At 42.4% G+C, this 16,084-nt stretch overlaps 1 protein-coding gene across 1 annotated transcript; it reads right to left on the bottom strand.

The window, feature by feature from the left end:
- Positions 1–7,313: 7,313 nt before the first annotated feature.
- LOC105008120 (E3 ubiquitin-protein ligase TRIM39-like) lies at positions 7,314–13,064 on the bottom strand. The gene is made up of 2 exons (XM_020046418.2): positions 12,976–13,064; positions 7,314–9,164 (listed from the first exon to the last, which is right to left on the bottom strand). The coding sequence occupies exon 2, from the start codon at positions 9,160–9,162 to the stop codon at positions 7,486–7,488; it is 1,677 nt and encodes a 558-aa protein (XP_019901977.2). The 5' UTR covers positions 9,163–9,164; positions 12,976–13,064; the 3' UTR covers positions 7,314–7,485.
- Between the last annotated feature and the right edge of the window lie 3,020 nt (positions 13,065–16,084).

The following is a 16,084-nucleotide window of genomic DNA, read 5'->3' as shown; positions in this document are numbered from 1 at the left end:
CCGCCTCACCATCTGTCAGTCCAGGAAAACACAACACAACCAAGGACCACACTGGTTAAACGACTACTCTCTCCACCTCTCCACCCAATCCTCCAACCCCTGTACATCCACCCCATCATTTAATCCTGCACCTTGACCTGTGTGTCTCATCCACAGGTCTTTAGACTCACACAGATCATTAAAGAGCCCAGTTAGAGGATTAGTGACTGAGCAAGGGCACAGAGGGTGAATAACTGCTATATAAACACATACTGTCGAGAGGAGGAGAAGAAACATAGAGGGACAGAGAGAATATGAAAGAAAAAGAGAGAGGGAGGCAGGAAAGTGGTTTCTGGGAGGTGGTTTTCATGCTTCTGAGAGGTGCCTCATTTTTAGACACCATCTGTTATGCCAGGTCTGTTACTAGAAGCTGAAAGACCCATTTGTGTTGTCGACAAGCACGCGCACAGGCACATGCCATCTCTCTCTCACACACACACACACACACACACACACACACACACACAAACACACACACACACACACACACACACACACACACACACAAACACACACACACACACACACAAACACACACACACACACACAAACACACACACTGAAGCACTGACAGACAAGGACTAAAACAATCTGTTTCTTGGGTGTCTATCCCCTTGTCCCAGGTAATAAGCAGAGTTCTGTTGACAGACTGGGGAAGGATTCTGGCAACCATTGCTTTCATACTTTCTGTTGGTTGTATTTCATGTGTTTCTGTGATTTCCCAAAATGTGGAAATTTTAAGAACGATTAAAAAATTGAATTGCACAAATTGAATTGAATGTAAAAGTTGTCAATAAAATGATTGATATACACTCAGTGCAATTTTCATGATTTTGTACAAAAACCAATAAACCAAACATGATAGAACAGTTGATGATAGAGACATGATGAATTATATATTTAAATCAATGTAACCTGTCTATAGTATTTTTGGGCTGGTCCTAAACTTTTGGAGGCCCTCGGCAAGATTTGTGAGCAGTCCATCAACTTTCAACTAAAGACAGATATGCATTTTCTTGGCGTCTGAGAAAATGTATTTCGTTTTGATGTGTTTACTACAATTGCTCACATTGTTTCATTGGATGGGAAAAAACGTATAATACATTTCATGCAATTCAGACTCAGACAACAACTCAGACTTGTGACACCTCTGGAAAGTACAGCACTGCATCATTTCCAATTTGGAGCATCCCTGCTAGGGTTTTCAGATTGTGTACTAACCAGGTGGCGGGCGCCCAAAACCATGGAAACAAGTCCCAGTGACTCTTACACGCCGCCTTCAACCGTGTCTTCATGAGGAGCTTTAAAAGGATTGTCATGGTCCCCACTGAACACATCCTCTTCATTTAGTCTTTACACTGGAGTGGCGTGTCTTCAGCCCGCTGCTTTACTCCCAACTGCTTGGCTCTGCACACCAACCACATCACCAAGTCATGGACTGCTTGACACTGTTGTCAAGATGAGACGAAACTGTACGTATTTCAACATGGGAATTCATCATTTCAAAGCTAGTCTAGGCAGCACAACATAAACAATAGATATTTGTATGTGTAGTACATTTAATAGAATGGATATTAAAGATATTCTTAAAATAACAGTACATTTGGTCACAGAGCAAAACAAATGCACAAGTGTCTCTGATTTCAGATCAGGTGCTTTACTTATGGTGTGTAGAAATGAGGTAATCTCATGCTATAACACTTAGTCAGTTCCTTGTGCGTTTTTGTACCTCAGTGCGTTTTTGTTCCTCAGTGCGTTTTTGTACCTCAGTGTGTTTTTGTACCTCAGTGTGTTTTTGTACCTCAGTGTGTTTTTGTACCTTAATGTGTTTTTGTACCTCAATGCGTTTTTGTACGTCAGTGTGTTTTTGTACCTCAGTGCGTTTTTGTCTACTGCATCATTTCATTTAATGTTTACAGCAGATTCCTGTGGATCAGTCAATATAAGCCATTCGTCTATTTGCATCACAAGAACCACATGTTGTGCGGCCCTTTTGCAGAGTGCCGTAGAAGACAGAAATCACAGTCTGTAAACATCGAATAAGAAATGCATAACATACATCAGACATGGAAAGCTTGATAAGTAGAATCTGATTTAATGTACAGTAACACAAAAGGAACTTCCATTGTGATCTTAAATCATTTCTGCTTACAGTAACTTTTTGGGTGAAAAGCTAAATATGTCCTGAGGAGCTTACTATCCACTTACCAGAGATTAATGGAAAATAAAAGCCTTGAACCTCTAGGTGTTTACAATTGTGGTCTCCTCCACAATAAATTGAAACACTGTCAATCCCCTCCCTAAACCTAATTTCACCATGTGTTCAAGACCTCAAACCAGGAAGTACTGCTGCTGCTAATCACATCGTTGCATGTGGACCTTGACAGATTCTCTCTTCTTACACTCAATCTGTCCACGAGAGATTAACCTGAGAACAAAAGGTTTCATCACAGTCCCATCCCCACAGTGGTTCCCCTAAAGGTCACCCATCTCAGTATGGCTGGGAGTATGCCAATTTAGATTCTCTATAAGGAAGGAGGGAGAGAAATGAGAGACAAAAAGGAGGGAAAAAAGACGCAGGCTGGAGAAACAGAAAGAAATCGAGAAGACGTGAGAGGAGGACTGGAAATGGAGAATCTGCTGTACCCGTATTGAGTTGTACAAACACGCACACACACACACCTACACACTCACCACATGCACACACCCACACACACCTGCACATTCACCACACCTAAAGACTCACCACATGCACACACACACACACACCTACACACACACCACATGCGCACACACACACACACACACCTGCACCTTCACCACATACACACCACACCTATACACTCACCACATACACACACACGTACACACACCTACAGACTCACCACATGCACACACACCCACCTACACACTCACCACATACACATCACACAAACCAAGGGTGCTCTTATGTAAATCTCCTATTTAGCCAGGCTCATCAGCAGTCCCAGAGGAGCCTGCCAGACAGACAGTGTGAATAACCCACCTGTATGAGAGCAGAGTGCGCCGAGACAAAGGACCTTGGCGGTGGAAGGATTCTGCTGCCATTATTATTTCTCGGTGAATAAATAATTCACTCCGTTTCACACACACAGCCCAGTGTTTTCACATGTATATATTCTACTGCATTAGTGTTGCCCTGGAGTTATGATGTATATATTCTACTGCATTAGTGTTGCCCTGGAGTTATGATGTATATATTCTACTGCATTAGTGTTGCCCTGGAGTTATTATGTATATATTCTACTGCATTAGCGTTGCCCTGGAGTTATGATGTATATATTCTACTGCATTAGTGTTGCCCTGGAGTTATGATGTATATATTCTACTGCAGAATCTCTTCGAGGCCAGCCGGCGCCTCAGGAGAGGGAAACAGTGCCCTACCAACGCTGTTTACAGTAGAGGTGGGCAGCTGTTGACCTCAACTGAGGATGTCGTCGGGCGGTGGAAGGAGTACTTCGAGGATCTCCTCAATCCCGCTGTCACTTCTTCCATTGAGGAAGCAGAGGATGAGGGCTCAGAGGTGGACTCGTCCATCACCCGGGCTGAAGTCACAGAGGTGGTTAAGAAACTCCTCGGTGGCAAGGCACCGGGGGTGGATGAGATCCGCCATGAGTACCTCAAGTCTCTGGATGTTGTGGGGCTGTCTTGGTTGTCACGCCTGTGCAACATCGCGTGGCGGTCGGGGACAGTGCCTCTGGGATGGCAGACCGGGGTGGTGGTCCCTCTTTTTAAGAAGGGGGACCGGAGGGTGTGTTCCAACTATAGGGGGATCACACTTCTCATCCTCCCCGGGAAAGTCTATGCCAGGGTTCTGGAGAGGAGAATACGGCCGATAGTAGAACCTCGGATTCAGGAGGAACAGTGTGGTTTTCGTCCGGGCCGTGGAACACTGGACCAGCTCTATACCCTCTACAGGGTGTTGGAGGGTTCATGGTAGTTTGCCCAACCAATCCACATGTGTTTTGTGGATTTGGAGAAGGCATTCGACTGTGTCCCTCGGAATATGGGGTCCTGGGTCCTTTGCTAAGGGCTGTCAGGTCACTGTACAACCGAAGCAGGAGCTTGGTCCGCATTGCCGGCAGTAAGTCAGACTTGTTCCCAGTGCATGTTGGACTCCGGCAGGGCTGCCCTTTGTCACCGGTTCTGTTCGTAATTTTTATGGACAGAATTTCTAGGCGCAGCCAGGGGCCGGAGGGTGTCAGGTTTGGGGACCACACGATTTCGTCTCTGCTCTTTGCAGATGATGTTGTCGTGTTGGCCCCTTCTAACCAGGACCTTCAGCATGCGCTGGGACGGTTTGCAGCCGAGTGTGAAGCGGTGGGGATGAAAATCAGTACCTCCAAATCCGAGGCCATGGTCCTCAGTCGGAAAAGGGTGGCTTGCCCACTTCAGGTTGGTGGAGAGTGCCTGCCTCAAGTGGAGGAGTTTAAGTATCTAGGGGTCCTGTTCACGAGTGAGGGAAGGATGGAACGGGAGATTGACAGACGGATCGGTGCAGCTTCTGCAGTAATGCAGTCGATGTATCGGACTGTCGTGGTGAAGAAAGAGCTGAGCCTCAAGGCGAAGCTCTCGATTTACCAGTCAATCTACGTTCCTACTCTCACCTATGGTCATGAGCTTTGGGTCATGACCGAAAGGACAAGATCCCGGATACAGGCGGCCGAAATGAGCTTTCTCCGCAGGGTGGCCGGGCGATCCCTTAGAGATAGGGTGAGAAGCTTGGTCACCCGGGAGGAGCTCAGAGTAGAGCCGCTGCTCCTCCACATCGAGAGGGGTCAGCTGAGGTGGCTTGGGCATCTTTTTCGGATGCCTCCGGAACGCCTTCCTGGGAAGGTGTTCCGGTCCCGTCCCACCGGGAGGAGACCCCGGGGAAGACCTAGGACACGCTGGAGGGACTATGTCTCCCGGCTGGCCTGGGAACGCCTCGGTGTCCCCCCGGAAGAGCTAGAGGAAGTGTCTGGGGAGAGGGAAGTCTGGGCATCCCTGCTTAGACTGCTGCCCCCGCGACCCGGCCCCAGATGAAGCGGAAGAAGATGGTATGGTATGGTATATTCTACTGCATTACTGTTGCCCTGGAGTTATTATGTATATATTCTACTGCATTAGTGTTGCCCTGGAGTTATGATGTATATATTCTACTGCATTAGTGTTGCCCTGGAGTTATGATGTATATATTCTACTGCATTAGTGTTATTATGTATGGTCTTAATAAGAACAGGGAAGAAATTAATGGGTCTGTCTGTCTGTTGGCAGAGAAGCAAAGAGGCCAGGCTTCTTCTGAGGAATGAAAACTAAATGTACAAACATCATTCCTCTGTGAAATATTTACAACGGGTTAGGGCTAGGGATTAGGGCTAGGGCTTAGGGCTAGGGCTTAGGGCTAGGGGTTAGGGCTAGCATGTAACAGAGAGCTGTGGGGACACAACGTCAGTTACTTCAGTGCTCACACTGTTTCAGAACGTGGTTTAGGGGCACCTGGGGCCTGATGATAATATATTGACTCTGTGAAGCACAAACACAGCAACACTGAAGAACAACATCAGAAATATTTGCATGTGGTGTCAAGAGAAGATGCAGTGTCAACTTCACTCCCTCACAGGCTGGTGCCTTGAAGTCTCAAATGATTTGACAGCTTGGCACGGACGAAAAATGTAAGTGGAATGTACAGCAGTCACTTCTCCCCACCACACCCATCACCTCCACACCTGCTCCACCCATAGAGTGTTCTGTACTGGTCAGGGATGGTGCTCTCTTTTTCTCAATCAACAACCCAAACTCAAACTCATAATAATGATGCAAGTTCCTTCTCATTTTCAGTTCAGGTACAGCAAAGAAAATGCACACATGAATGCTCACATAGAACAAACACAAAGCAGAGACAACAGACCCACAAAAGACAGATAATGATCACAGATCTCTAGAATCAACCAGTGTCCGAATTTCAACCCTTGGGTTATTTTATACAGCAGGAACTAGTAATGTTGTCTATGGCTTCTTTCCAAACCCTGCACAACTCTTATTGTTACATCTAAGCCTTAGGGACAGTTTCGCACCTTTCCAAATGGAGCGACCTCCTGCACTGGTCTTTGATCCGTCCAACCAATTGGTATTATTTGGTCAATACCCAGGTCCCAACAAATCCAAACCCTTTGGTGTTGATGCATATGAATCAATCTGGGGATCAGGAATAAGCCCAAAGTAATTGTATTGGTGTGTTTACTTAAATCTATGGATCTATTACTTATGTCTACATTTGAGAGCTACTGCGCATCTCATCTCTAACAGAAACGAAAGGCTTGAGAAGCTGACGCTGGCAATTAATGTAGAAAAAGTGGACTGGAGGAGTAAGGTAATGTTTTTTTACAAATACAGGAAGGAAAATACAGCAATCAATACTATTCTTCAAAGAAATTAACTTGTGCATAGAGTTTTATACCAGAAAAACAACACCTGAATTGTCCATATATTGATTGCTTACAACTCAATTAATATACATGCAATATCTGAAGTTATTAAGAAATGTTTTTTAATGTCTAGTTACTGGATAAATTGTTTCCACAAAACAGTTCCTCCAGACATTAAAGACCCCAAGTAAAAGAAACCTTATCAAAATTATCCTAAAGCCAGAGCTATAATTAATCATGGAAATCTATGTCTGATTCTTGACCAAAGGACCACCCCTCCAGTTGAATATTATAGGAATTACAAAATCTATTGAAAATAATACATAAACACATCATATCACATACTGTAAGTTCATTATAGGTAATCAGCAAAGTGGTAATTGGTTGCAAAAGTACAGCCAAATAATTACAAGATTGCATCGTGTGAACACACAAAGCAGTAACATATGCTTGGTGATTGAAGTTTTTCTGCCACTATGGCTGTTTGAGGAGAAGATCAGTGATATCATATGATTGTAAAAGGTGCAGAATGAGTACAAGCTATTAGCTAACATGAAGGTTTTCTATAAATGATCATAGAAGGGTTAGCAAGTGATGGAAACAACGAGAGCTTTGGATGTTACTGTAAACATAGTAGCACCAAACCTCCATATGGGTTAACTCGGGTCGCTCCATTCATATTGATGAGTGAACAATCATTTTTAAACCATTTATAAAGTCTGTAAATACAATAATTGAACACATAACAATAGATTTTTCTAATCACAATTAATAAAAAATAACATTTTATAACCTTTAATAGATTTTTTATTCAAAGTTATTGGCTGTCACAGAGACGAATAAACATCCTAAACCTTTGTTTGGCTTGGACTTCTGTGTATAAAGATTAAACATTTAATGATCCACTTAGCTGTTCCACTGGTTGTTTGGAAGTGGGCAAAAAGTCTCAATGGCAGTAATAAGATAATATGTGAATGATTCTAGGCTGCAGAAAAGATCTTTACCAGAATCGGAATTTGAAACGAGTGTGTGTCGAGTCTGAGTGAGTGACAGGTGAGAGGATGACAGGAGCTGAGTTTTTGCTGGTATCATTTCCACAGCTGGTGAAGTATGGGTAGAGTTTCTCTGTGATGGTCTGACCAGAGAAGGAGTAGACCTGGGACCTGGCTTCCACGTTATAGAATGACACCAGGCCCTCCTCATAATCCACAAACACCCCCACCTTGTGGAGACTCAGCTTAAGAGGGAGGTGGACACTGGGGGAGGAGGTGAAAGACCTGTAACTCTCATCGCAAAGTCCAATCACCCAGAAGCTGTGCTCTGTTGTCTTCCTGTCGATGGACTCTCTGGCCACTCCTAACATCCACCCACTCGAGCCCTTCACCTCAAAGTAGAATCTACCTGAAGAGAAGCCTTCTTTTCCCATTACACTGAGAGAAGAATGAATCCTCTTAGGGTTGTGAGGGACTTTCTGTTTTCTGTCTCCGTCTCTAAATTGTTTTCCATCTTCAGACACAATGAGAGAGGGATTTGCTGATTCGGGGTCTAGAGTCACATCCACTGCGTACTGCTGCATCCACTTCAGTTTGGCGTCAGTCCTCTTCACCATCTCTTTATTGAAGTTTTCCATCAGTTCAGAAAAAACTTTTTTGACTGTTGTCTCCATATGAGACACATAACCCCTCAAGGATTTTCTCACATCTTCCCCACTCAGAACACCGTGAGCGCTGACCTTAGACCAGTCCCTGGTGGGACCTAGTGTGGTGGAATCCAGGGATGGGAAGCTCTGCAGGAGGTGGAGTTGGTCCTCAGTGTGTATAAGTTGATTCAGCGCAGTGCATCTCCTTTCCAGCTCGTTGATCTCCTGATCCAGCTCTTGAATGAGTCCGTCAGCCAGCCTCTCAACCGTCTTCTGCTTCTCCTCAACTACCTCGATATAGTCAGTATGGCTTCTCTCAACAGAGCATACCAGAGCAGTGAAGATCGCCTCACGCTCACCAACATCTTTCTCTGTGACACTCTTGCTGAGCTCTACTGACTGTTTGACCTCCAGGACCTTCTGCTGTCGCTCCAGTATCATCTGCTGGACTTTTAACATGACCTTTGCCAGCTGGTCCTTCCGCACTCCATACTCTTTCTCTAGAGGGACAGTGGGGTGGTTCTTGTGGTCTGTCACCATGCAGAACTGACAGACACAGGTCTGGTCAATCTGACAGAACAGCTCCAGCAGTTTGTCGTGCTTCATGCACATCCTGTCTTCCAAATTCTCCACAGGGTCGATGAGTGTGTGTCTCTTAAGGCCCACCACATTCTGGTGGTGCTGCAGGTGGGCTTCACAGAAGGAGGTCAGACACTCCAGACAAGACCTCAGGGCCTTGAGCTTCGCCCCAGTGCAAACATCACAGGCCACGTCTCCGGGCTCGGCTTTCACCTCCACAGACTTAGTGATCTTAGCAGCCATCTCAGAAATGACAGGATTGACAAACAGATCTGGTCTCCTGTTAAACACGATCTGACACAGTGGACATTGGCACACCTCTGTGGAATCCCAGTACCTGGTGATGCAGGCCATACAGAAGATGTGACCACATGGAATATAGACTGGCTCGTTGAACACTTCCAGACAGACAGCGCATTGGAATTTTTCTTCAGCCAGGAGACTGCTGCAGGATGCCATATCTAGACAGAGACCAAAGAAAGAATAAAACAACAGTGTTTATTGCTCTGGTGTGTGTGTGTGTATATTTATATATATATATATATATATATATATATATATTTATATATAGCTCCGGAAAAGATTAAGAGACCAGTGCACCTTTTTCTTTTCATTCCAAAAAATTCTGAAAAGGAAAGTTTTGAGAGAAGAACAGAGGCGTTCAATTTGCAGTGGTCTTGACACTGTGGCATGTAGGCCTCTCCAGGTCTCAGTCCAACTATTACAGGGTTGCTTTGCCAAACTAAAGGTGTTGGGCAAAGCTGAAAATGTGACTAGTCAGAGAAGATCACCTTACTCCATTCCTCTACAGTCCAATCCTTATGATGGCAGTCTCTCAGTTTTTAATTTGAGGGCATTCACATCCAGATTGGAGGAAGTGTTTAGGAATTACAGCTCTCTAAAAGGTCTGGAGTTGATTCCAGGTGTGGCATTCGCATTTGGAAGCCGTTGCTCTCCAGGAGGTAGGCATATCATTACCCAAGTCTACCATGAAGAGAAGACTTCACGAGAGAAAATACAGAGGATTCATCACAAGATGCAAATCATTCATAAAACTTTGCCAAAAAGCATCTATAAAAGCCAGCCCGGTTCTAGAACAGCATTCATTGGACAAATGAAACAAAGATAAACTTTTACCAGAATGATGGGAAGAAAAAAGTATGGAGAAGGCTTGGAACAGTTGATTATTTACTCACTTTTGTTGACAGCGGTTTATACATTAATGGCTGTGTATTGTGTTATTTTGAGGAGACAGCAAATTTACACAAGTTATACAAGCTGTACACTCACTACTTTACATTGTAGCAAAGTGTCATTTCTTCAGTGTTGTCACATGAAAAGATATAATCAAATATTTACAAACATGCGAGGGGTGTACTCACTTCTGTGAGATACTGTAGGATTTTAGCTGCTCAAGAGTTCTGGGTCTCCTTTATTGTATTTTCTGTTTCATAATCCACCAAGTGTTTTCAGTGGGTGACAGGTCTGGACTGCAGGCAGGCCAGTTTAGCACCTGGACTCTAACTAGAGAGCCATGCTGTTGTGATATGTGTAGAATGTGGTTTGGCCTTGTCCTGCTGGAATAAGCAAGGCCTTCTCAGAAAAAGACTGGATGGCAGCATATGTTGCTCTAAAACCTGTATATATTATTCAGCATTATTGGTGCCTTCACAGATGTGCAAGTAACCCATGCCATGTGCACTAATTTTCCCTCGATACCATCACAGATGCTGGCTTTTGCACTGTGCAGTGATAACAAGCCAGATGATCCCGCTCCTCTTTAGCACGGAGGACGCAACGTCCATGATTCCCAAAAATAATCTACGATTTTGATTTGTCAAACCACAGGACCGTTTTCCACTTCACCTCAGTGCATCTAAAATGAGCTCAGGTCCAGAGAAGTTGCTGCCGTTTTTGGCTGTTGTTTTTGTATGGTTTCTTCTTTGCATGTGGATGCAGTGACATACTGTGTTAACAGACAATGGTTTCCGGAAGTGTTCCTGAGCTCATGCAGTGATGTCCCCTACAGAATCATGTCTGTTTTTAATTCAGTGTTGCCTGGGGGCCCAAAGATCATGGCCATCCAATATTGTTTTTTGCCCCTGTCCATTGCATACAGAGATTACTCCAGATTCTCTGAAAACGTTTATGATATGGTGTACTATAGATTATGAGATTCTCAAATTCTTTGCAATTTTACATTGTGATACGTTATTCTAGAATTCTGGCACTATTTGCCCATGCAGTCTTTCACAGAGTGATTAACCCCTCCCCATCCTCACTTCTGACAGACTCATCTTCTTTGGAATTATATTTTTATTAACCAATTAACCTAATTAGTTGTGAGATGTTCTACCAGGTTTAGTTTTATAGCATTACAAAACTTTTCCGAAATGTTCCCAATTTTTTTGTCATGTGTTGCTGGCATCAATGTGAACATGTATTTTCCTAGAAACAATAACATTTCCCAGTTTCAACATTTGATATGTTGTCTTGGTACTATATATTATTGAATATAGGGTTTAAATAATTTGCACATCATTGTATTCTGTATTTTTTATTTTACACAGCGTCCTAAATTTTTTGGAAATAGGATTGTATATATATATATAATATAGTATTTCCCCCCTCAGAAAAACATCTAACATTATTTTGGCTATTAAAAAAAATTTCACTTTAACTTTGCTTTAAGCATTTATTTTTGTGTACTATATTATCTTGCTCAAACCAAGAGCAGCACTGACTCCTCTCTATACACTAGAAAACCGCCAGACGCGCTCCTTTAGAAAAGCAGTATTTGCTAATCACTTCCCATAAGTGTAATAAAAAAATATATTGGCTCAAGAGTTCTTACATAAGTCTGAAGGACTTATGTAAGTCTACATAAATAGAAATGGAAAGCATATCACTTGAGTTTGAATAGGCCTTTTGTCAGGGCGAGGCTCAGTTAATTAAATGACACAATAACTACAAAGACTACATTGAATGTTTGTTACATTTCAAGGGATTAAATAATATGTTGGCATGACTCTTCAATGTTAATAGATTTTTGTGGAATGTCAACAAACTGGATTTCCCAAGACTTGATTCGACAACGGATTCAATTTAATTCTGTCCAGAGTAACGACAAACCAGTTACACTGGAACAACAATCTACAACTTTCCAAAAGGCACACGGAGAATACATTTAATGAGATGTATGAAATTATGTGTTTTAAGCCAATGCATTCCTTAAAGTTGTGTATTTCAGCAAACAAATCCATATCGTGATTAATCAAGTTAAATAATGTGTTGCAAAGGCAAACAAAAATATTGCATTTTCCACATTTGTAATTCCTTTTTATTCCAATATGCTGAAGTCATTGAGTTGATGTATTTTTTCATGTCAGTATAACAATATACAGGTTTAAGTTCAGCAAACTTGCATATTAAGCACTTTTTTCAGGATATTTTGCTGACGGACCACAGATTGTGCGATTGAATTATTTAAACATTATTGCAGATTTTGTTAAAGCTAGAAAATTGCCTTAATTTCAACCATCACACACACAGTAGTCGTCATCACACACACACAGTAGTCGTCATCACACACACACAGTAGTCGTCATCACACACACACAGTAGTCGTCATCACACACACACAGTAGTCGTCATCACACACACACAGTAGTCGTCATCACACACACACAGTAGTCGTCATCACACACACACAGTAGTCGTCATCACACACACACAGTAGTCGTCATCACACACACACAGTAGTCGTCATCACACACACACAGTAGTCGTCATCACACACACAGTAGTCGTCATCACACACACAGTAGTCGTCATCACACACACACAGTAGTCGTCATCACACACACACAGTAGTCGTCATCACACACACACAGTAGTCGTCATCACACACACACAGTAGTCGTCATCACACACACAGTAGTCGTCATCACACACACAGTAGTCGTCATCACACACACAGTAGTCGTCATCACAGTCTATCAAACATTAAATGTTTTATCTAAGGACAAAAAAGTTTTTTTGGGGGGGGCCCTTAGGCTATAGGCTACTCCTGTAAGAAGAATAATTAAATCAAAAGTATTTTAAAAAGCTCTTTTTACATCAGATGTTATCACAACATAATTTCCAATTTGTGAGAGTTAGAGAAGATCATCAATAAAGATACTGCTAAGATAACATAATTCCTCAAAAAATTTGTTCTTTGTCATATATACTGATTTGTTGTTTTTAACAATTAAATCTGTCTTGGCTTACCAGTAATGGGTCAATGTTGATTATCCTAGCCTTAGATAAACAGGAGATCCTCAGGAAATTGAGACTGAGTAGTTCTGTCGAGAGACTTGAGTTTGAACGTGAGTAAGAGGGGGAGAAAGAGCTGAGTCTAAGTATCATCTGGGTGCTTCTAGATCCACAGTATAGAAGCACAATCCAGCTATAGGAAAATTACCTCAGACTCCACACTGCCTCTCCACAGCCATCAACGAATCACTAAGGGCCAAGTGTTTCCCATGTTGCTAGGAGACTTAGCTTGCAATATGAAAAAGAAAAGCATTTTTAACAATGGGTTCCGTAACTTACACTCAAAGCATACACTCAGGAGTAAATCCATGTATGTTGAGGCTATAACAAAGGACACACAGACTACACTTAATGTACAGAACATAAAATCCAAAAATGTTGATTCCTCTCACCATCATCATAACAGTTTTTCTAAAAAAGGTTGTGTCTTTTCAGAGCAGTTACATAGTGAACATTTTGAATAACCTGACAAAAAGTGAATCATATTGAACAGTCCTGTCACGGTCGTGGGAGGAGAAGGACACAGGCGCAGAGTAGAGGTACTGAAGATGTTTAATGAAATAAAAAAGGACTCCAACAAAACAAAAGGCAGCAACCAGTGACGTGGGTTTAACTGAAAACATGCAAACCAAAATGAACCACCCCAACCAGGCCAACAAACTGAACTTAAATAGGGTCCCCAATTGGAGGCAATAACCAACACCTGCCTCCAATTGGGGAAACCAAAAAAGGATTAGAGGTGGCTAGAGGCCACCTCCTGTCCTGTCCTGGCTATGCCCCGAGCCCAGCGCAGAGATGGCTAGGGGCACAGCCAGGACGTGACAAGTCCGCCATAGAGAAGTTGTTAGAGAGGTTCATCTTTAAAACCTGCAGCTGACATGATATGTACCAGAATTAATTGGGGTTCGCTAATATTGTGTTTTTGCTGTGACTGAACAATTGTTTTTCAATTGTTTCAAATCGACCCTCCTCATGTTACCTCACCCCTCCTTGCGCTACCTCGACCCTCCTCGTGCTACCTCAGCCCTCCACGCACTACCTTGACCCTTCTCGTGCTACCTCGACCCAGTAATTTACTTATAAATGCATTCTGGGATTTTTGGCCACTACAGCTTAAAATGTCACACTACGTCATGTCTGCAGGTATGTACCCCATGTCATCAGAACCACTAACTTTCCTACTTCGATTGGTATGACAGACTGAAGTATGATTGTGATTCTACCTATAGATTGCACACATATAAATACCAGACTACAAGTCCAACTCAAAATGTTTAAGAAAATATTAGTTTAGCTAAAGTGGCGTACTGCCTCTTTAATAAATCAAACATCTTAATGTCATGGTAATGTTATTGTATCCTGACTATCAGTGCCCACTTCTGGTCACAAAATGTCCTGTAAGTGCAGTGTTACACTGATATTCCGCAGTCGTCCACTAGGCGGCACTGGCTGCATTGTTAATGAAAATCCCCAGTCCACCGCTCTGACAGCGTTGTGTGGACCTCGCAGAATAAAGGTCTGAGAAGGGCATTATGTTTTCCAGCCGACTGATGGGGATTAGGTTGGGCTAATGATGTTTCCTAGCAAGAGGAGCTCGATGTGAGATGTTTTCCTGAGAGCATCATATCACAAGAAGTCTCCCTCTGAGCCGACCACCAAAACACACAGAGGATCAAACGCACAGACTATAGTCCCAAATGGAACCCTTTTCCCTATTTAGTGCGCTATTTTAAACAGGGAATATAGTCCATTATGCAAGGAAAAGTCTGTCATTTGGGAAGTAGCCCAGTTTGCCGGGTCATGAGAAGCCACATATCTCCCAAAGGAGACATTAAATAATCTCTCCAACAGAAAGACACAACGAATAATAGGGAGAGAAAATGGTCAAGATGTGGAATCTCTACCAAATTATTTTGATTATTCTGATGATAATTGTTTTATTTCAACTGATAAAAAATGATTATTTATGACTACCGTCCACCACTCTGACAGCGTTTTGTGGACCTTGCAGAATAAATCTGTCAGAAAAGTTTGTTATTTTTTCCGGATATTTACGGTGCCGTTTCTCTGGAGGCCATGAGGAAAATCTGACAGATCAGTAAACATTAAACAACCCTCATATTGGTATTAGCATGTAATTAGGGGTTGTCTTGTAATTCTATTGCCTGTCTTTCATCTAGATTCAATGTACTTGTTCCTAGCATCCTAAAGAGTAATTCCATGTTTACATATGATACCATTATATCATGCAAGATAACACTTTCACATCAATGCTGCCTCCTCAAACATGTAACTAACGAGAATAATTTTTTGAAGAGCATTCTTACAGGGGCTAATTCCTAAAAACAGACTTCATCCATTTGACAATTTTAGTTGTTGTATTCATTGTACACATCCCTGACTACAAATAAAAATAAAAATCAATAATTGTTTTGCATTTGCTGTAATATTTGCAAACATCAGACGTTACTGTAACTGCTGGTAGAACCTATGTATATGTTAAACTATATGTCCAGGGAAATCCCTCTCAGCTCATTGCTGGTGTTGATTGTATGTCCTGTCCTGGACATCAGAGCAACTGGGTGTAGAAAAATTGCGGAAGAGCTGAATAGTTTTCATCCTTGTTCCATTTGACCATGGTATTATATAATAAATGAACAGCCTCTTACTGTCCCACACTGGACACAGAAAGGAGAGGGAGATAAATAGCTTCATCATTCTTTCCATGCCAACTATGAATTAAAATTATAGAAAATGGAGAGAGATAAAAAGCCAAGCACATATAGTCCAGACCCTTCCTGTCTTTGACATAATGTTGTTTACGTTCAGAGTTTTGGAGTAACGGATTACAAGTAATCGGTTACATTACCAACAAAAATATTGTAATCATTACAAATACTTTTGAAAAAATGTATGATTACTTTTGGATTACTTCAACTGAAGTTGTATGTTTGAGTTTAATAATGTTATAAAGAATTGCTCACCTCAGTTGTGTGTGTGATCACCATGCGCGCAAAGGTGGACGCGCATAACCAGTTTAGTGACGGAGGAAGCACTAGCTGAA

The sequence above is a fragment of the Esox lucius genome, chromosome 5 (genome assembly GCF_011004845.1).
Source record: "Esox lucius isolate fEsoLuc1 chromosome 5, fEsoLuc1.pri, whole genome shotgun sequence".
NCBI classification, from domain to species: Eukaryota; Metazoa; Chordata; class Actinopteri; order Esociformes; family Esocidae; genus Esox; species Esox lucius.
The sequence above is the reverse complement of the archived record's forward strand: the minus strand, read 5'-3'. Positions and strand labels throughout refer to the sequence as shown.

What these genes read in the sequence shown, in the direction of transcription:
- LOC105008120 (XM_020046418.2), bottom strand. Translation starts at nt 9,162, where the DNA reads ATGGCATCCTGCAGCAGTCTCCTGGCTGAAGAAAAATTCCAATGCGCT.